The following is a 5,829-nucleotide window of genomic DNA, read 5'->3' as shown; positions in this document are numbered from 1 at the left end:
TTTATGTCCCCTGTTTTGTGTTGATAGATTGCTTCCTTTTACATTTTTATTAGTATACTAACATATTTCATTTTCCTCCCTCTGTGTTGCGTTTTTTGTGTGTGTGTGTGTGTGTGTGTGTGTGTGTGTGTGTGTGTGTGTGTGTGTGTGTTTATGTAGCCTGACCAGAACAGTGGAGATCTTGGGAGAGCACAGCCCCCTGGGAATTCATGTGGTTCCCTACTGCTCGTCGCTCAGTGGACGGTGAGTGTACACACACACACACACACACACACACACACACACACACACACACACACACACACACACACACACACACACACACACACACACACACAGACACAGACACTTAGAGATACAGACCCACACATACACAAATCTTGCCCTAACCCTATCCTTTAACCTTAAAATAAGCTTTTTCTCTGTTGACCAGCTAAAATATGTTCACAAGTTATTTTTTGGTAATCCTGTGCTGCACTTTCTGGCTGGATTCTGGCCCTCGGCACTACACCGCACAAACCTGGCACCAACACACACACACACAATGGAAAAATACTTCCATCACACACCTTCCATGCTGTGTTTTTCTTTTGGTGTGTGATTGTCGGGCGGTAGATGGGGATTTCCTAAAGGACGGCAGGATGAGCTTTTACGGCTTTTCTCGTGACTGACCTGACCCTGTTGAACTCCTCCTTAAATTCTTGTCTGTCTGTCTCTCTCTCTCTGTCTCTCTCTCTCTTCTGTCTCTCTCTCTCTCTCTTTCTCTCTCTCTCTCCAATTCAGTTTGCTTTATTGGCATGAAAGTTTACAAACAATGTTGCCAAAGCATGAAGGTACAGAGTGTGCGTGTGTGTGTGTGTGCGTGCGTCTGTCTGTGTGTGTGTGTGTGAGTGTGCTGGGTTAGCACTCCATCATATAATGACTATCAATAGTCATAACAGTTCAACAATAAAATATAGCCGCAAGCGGCGATTGAGGGGTCCAAGCACAATTCGATAAGACAGACAGATAGACAAAACATTACAAAAGGTAGAAAGACACACAAAAACTGACATGTTGTGAAGATCAAACATGCAGTCTAACACCAGGTTTCGTGTTGGGCCGTGACTTCTGTCAAGTTCATCATTTCATTGCATCACTGGATTTGAACCCACAACTTTCCACACGAGAGGCAGACACTTGACCTACTGAGCTAAACTCCTCTTACAGGGTTACTGAGGAGAAACTAACTAAAGGGAGAAGTATTGTGATACTGCAGTCTATGATTGACAGCACTAATCACTTTACAAAACATTGTAGTCCTCTCCATTAACAAATAAAACAATACTAAATCACATGGGCCAGAAAGCCGCTGCTGCACTGCTCTCTATGGGTTGAAAGGTCTGGCCACACCCCACCTGATGCCAATCAGGTATTGACAGATGATGTCAAACACCTGTTTTGAGTTTTCTACACTGTGATTTAGTGTTGATTTACTTTTCATGAAACTTCAAAATGGTCACAGTTCATCAGGGACTTGAACTCATGACCTTGTGATCCAAAGACCTGAGCTTTACCACTCTGCCAACTTCCACTTTGCTGTGTGTCATAGTGGGGAAACCTGACTGGTGGGTGGAATTTGCAACCCACCTGCCAATTTTTGGTGTTTCTAGGTCTTACGGTTTTTGCTGCACAAACACTTTTAGCAGAGAAAAATAATAATAAAAATAAATTTTCACAGGGTCACAATAGGCAACCTTTGACTTATTATTACCTCAATAAGCACTTGGAAACATACCACATTGCTACGTCGTTGGCAAGTAGGACTTGGCCACCTGGGGATTCGAACTCTGGACTTTTGTATCCCCAGAGAAGATGACTTACTGACTGCACCACTGGGGAGCCTTGGTTTCCACCCACCTTCTCCAGAGTTGAGGCAATGACATCACATGGTCAAAACTGGGGTATTTTTGTCTATTTAAACTTCAAACGCTTACAACAGTCAAAAAGTTAGTGATAAAATTCTGAAAAAAATTACACATCATTCTGCTGGTTTTTGGTGTATTGTCAAATATTTTGGTGAAGTTTGATCAAACATTTGGCGAAATAGAAAATGATATGCATACAGTACTAATTACAGTAAGATATTGAATATCACTGCGGGCCGTTTGACCGATCTGAACACCCTTTGAAAAACTTGATATCTACCATCTAGAGAATGTCTGTGTCAATTTTTGGTAGCATATGACTTGTGCAGATATAGATGTTAATTGATTTTGCATATTTTGAAAAATATAGAGTGACGGACTTCTGAATTGACCATAGACTGCAGTGAGGCAAACTTTTGTCACAATTCAGTGGATGTGCTGAACAAATGTCAGCTCTGTAGGACGTACAGGTGATTTATTTGAATTTTGGAATGTGAAATGTCTAGAAATTTAGATTTGTTGTAATAAGCCATGCCCACTTTAATCAATCATTACCAAATTTTATGCATCGACGAGTCATGACCCTAGATCATGCGAACTGAATTTCGTACGAATCCATGTAGCCGATTACGAGATATAAACTTTTTGTATTTATAGCGCCCACTAGTGGTAGAGTTGAAAATGCTTTTGGGGGTGTGTTCACGCAACACTTCTCAACATGTGTTTAAAATGTTGGCTTAATTTGATGAATGGTTAATGAGTTATGGGCAATTTAGTGTTATGGCGTGTTTTGTTAAAAGTTTATTGGTCGATAAAAGCCAAATCATTTGACCTATCAATAAACTTTGTACAACTTTGAAAGAGGACGGTCCCAAGATTCTCCACATCATGTGAATTGGATGAACGGCCTTGGAGGAGTTGCGAAAAAAGTGTTTCTTAAATAATTCAAAATGGCGGACAATGCAATATGGTGGACATTGAAAGTGATATATGGGTTGGACTCGGCACATTCCAAATAATCTAGGAACACGATAATTTTCAGTCTAGGACACACGGTTCAGAAGTTATTGGCCAAAACGTAAAGTTGCTTGTTATAGCGCCACCATCTGGCCAATGTGCATGGACTGCCTTGCCTGAGTAGCGGTGCGCCGTAGGAGCCCACCTGCCAAATATGGCTGCTGTAGGACTTACGGTTTCTGAGCTGCAGATACTTTTAGCGAAGAAAAAGAAAGAAATAAAGAATAATTCCAGCAAATACAATAGGCTAACCCTAACCGAACAATACATTCAATAAAACAAGAATCAAAAACACAACATATTGGTCAACGTGCGTGCGTGCGTGCGTGCGTGCGTGCGTGCGTGCGTGCGTGCGTGCGTGTGTGTGCGCGCACATGTGTGCGTGTGTGTGCGCGCACATGTGTATGTGCGTCTCTCTCTCTCTCTCTCTGTCTCTCTCTGTCTCTTTCTCTCCCTCTCTCATTCTCTCTTTCACCTCTGCTTTCTCTCCTGTCTGTCCGTCTCTCTCTCTCATTCTCTCTTTCTTTCTATCTTTCTTTCTGTCTCTTTTACCTCCCCTTTCTCTCCTCTCCTCCATCTCTTTCCACCCTTTGTCATCATCCCTCTCACCTCTCACCTCTCACCTCTTACCCCGCTTTCATGCTGTTGCAGCTCGTGTGTGTGTGTGTGTGTGTGTGTGTGTGTGTGTGTGATTTCCGTGGTTCATTCAGCTTCATTAAGCTCTGTTTTGGTGAGGAAAGGGGATAGGTTAAGGACAGAGGGTGAGAGGTTTTCACTACTGAAATAGTTGTCTGCCTGTCTCTCTGCCTGCCTGTCTGTTTCATTGTTTGTCTCCCTGCCTACCTGCTATTCTATCTGACATGTCAGTCTGCCTTTCTATCTATCTGACCCTCTCTCTGGCTGTCTGGAAATTTGAGTGCCTTCATATCTGTCTTTCTGCCACCTGTAAGTTGACCTGTCTCCCTGTCTTCATGTCTTGTTTGTGTGTGTGTTGGTGCTTGTCTGTCATCTTGTCTGTGTTTCTCTCTCTCTGTCTGTCTCTCTCTGTCTTGTTGTCTAGACAGGCAGCACAGACAAGAACAACTCAAGGTCTGACCGCTTTGCTTCCAGTTTAGCCTTTATCAGTTAATGGTGGTTATATACGCATTGGTAGAAATCCACAGAGACATAGACAGACAGTGGAGAGAGGGAGAGAGAAAGTGTGTGTGTGTGTGTGTGTGTGTGTGTGTGAGAGTGACAGCCATGTCTAAATGAACCATATGGAGGGTCTCTGTGGGCTGCCCCATTACAAACACATCAGCCCTCTATGACACACCCCCAGGGCCACTCCAAAAAAGAAAAGTAAGTGTGTGTGTGTGTGTGTGTGTGTGTGTGTGTGTGTGTGTGTGTGTGCGTGTGTGTGCGTGTGTGTGCGTGTGTGTGCGTGTGAGGTTTTAAAAAAGCCATGAGTTCTATCCCTGCAGGCCTTTCAAGGCCTCCCTGTCAAAGCTAGACCTCTCTATTACTGCCATCCAAGCCACATACACACACACACACACAGAGAGCGAGAGAGACACACACACACACACACACAGCCTAACCCACACAGGCAAATTGTCCTGCTACTTCTTTCTGATGTCCTCTAATACATTTCACTGAAGAGAAAAATAAATATAATCGCTAAACTGCCCTGCAAATGAGCAACAGTAACTAAGTTTTGTGTGAGGACTGAAGTTTATAATTAGGGTTTAGGTCATAGAGATGGATGCGGTGAGGGTGATGTCACCCACTGGATTCTGAAGGGCCGTTTTGAAGAGATTGTGTTTACCGTCATTGCCATGCTGACATTTTATTGACCTGCCACCACTTCCATATTAGCTTCAAAATTCAGCTGTGGTTTTGGCTGCTAGGTTTAGATACAGTATTAGAAAAAAACCAACAAGCCAACAAGGGTTTTGGCGTGGCAGCAGACAAACTCAGAAGGCATTTCTTTCTATTTCATGACTCCTGCAGAGGGTTTGGTTTCATCATTTGCAGATCGGTTAGTTCAGTTTCTGTCATAGGTAACTTTGTCTGAGCCATATTGTGAGTTGGATACAGATATCACTGAGCTGAGTGTTTGAGTTACGTTTCAGCTTGAGTACCTTGACGACTGACAGACTGCCACTCTGTTACATTTTGGTATATCAGTATTGCCACCATCGGAGTCACTTACCTTGCTAGTGTTCCTTTTTCCCCCTTTTGTTCTCTTTCTGACAGTTCGTTGTCACTTTCTCACTGAGTTGAACTCTTTCTCTCTTGCATACACACATACACAAGTACACATTGTTTGATTATACTGTGCTGTTGTATTGTGTTTTTTTCTGAGGTGTGCGTGATCAATAACTCTGCTGATGATGCTGCATCTGTCATTATGTCTGTGTTAGGTTCTAATAGCTGTCTTTTCTATCTGTGGCTCATTTTTCTCTGCCTTTCTCTCTCTCGTCTACTTTCCTACTGATTTTATTCCTAATTTTCTCTTTATTTACCTCCCATACATGCTGTCTGTGTCCTAGATTTTCAATACCCCCCCTCAAATTACCTTCTTTCACACCACTGTCAACCACTCTATTTCTTTCTTTTTCTTTGTCTTTTTCTCTAACTTGCCTCTTTCAAACTATTTATTTTCTCTCTTGACAGATTTTTCAATCTTCTCCCTCTATTTATCTCATATATTACCTCACTTTTCTCTGTCTGTCTGTCTCTCTCTCTCTCTCTCTCAGTATCTTTTGTGCACTTATTGCTGCGACAAATCAAATGAGCACAAATAGCTGTGAACATACCAGTCAAGTTGACGGTCTTATTCAACATCGTCTTATGCAATGTGTAACCCCCCTTCTCTCTCCTCCCTCCAGGTCTCTTGGTCTGTACATCCGCGGGGTGGAGG

At 42.8% G+C, this 5,829-nt stretch overlaps 1 protein-coding gene across 1 annotated transcript in view; it reads left to right on the top strand.

Annotated features, from left to right (window-relative positions):
• Window positions 1–159: 159 nt before the first annotated feature.
• Window positions 160–5,829, top strand: part of LOC139649449 (partitioning defective 3 homolog B-like) — a gene marked incomplete at its 5' end in the record, with an annotated part of 162,052 nt that continues 156,382 nt past the window's right edge. Inside the window, 2 exon segments of the mRNA XM_071525860.1 lie at window positions 160–243; window positions 5,798–5,829. The exon segment at window positions 5,798–5,829 is cut by the window's right edge and continues 94 nt beyond it. Of these exon segments, the coding sequence (XP_071381961.1) occupies window positions 160–243; window positions 5,798–5,829 (116 nt within the window).

Source organism: Centroberyx affinis, unplaced genomic scaffold (genome assembly GCF_046629955.1).
Source record: "Centroberyx affinis isolate AG114_WGS23_722 - 3 ecotype Tasmania unplaced genomic scaffold, CSIRO-AGI_Caff_v1 ptg001345l_1, whole genome shotgun sequence".
In the NCBI taxonomy this organism is placed as follows: domain Eukaryota; kingdom Metazoa; phylum Chordata; class Actinopteri; order Beryciformes; family Berycidae; genus Centroberyx; species Centroberyx affinis.
The sequence above is the reverse complement of the archived record's forward strand: the minus strand, read 5'-3'. Positions and strand labels throughout refer to the sequence as shown.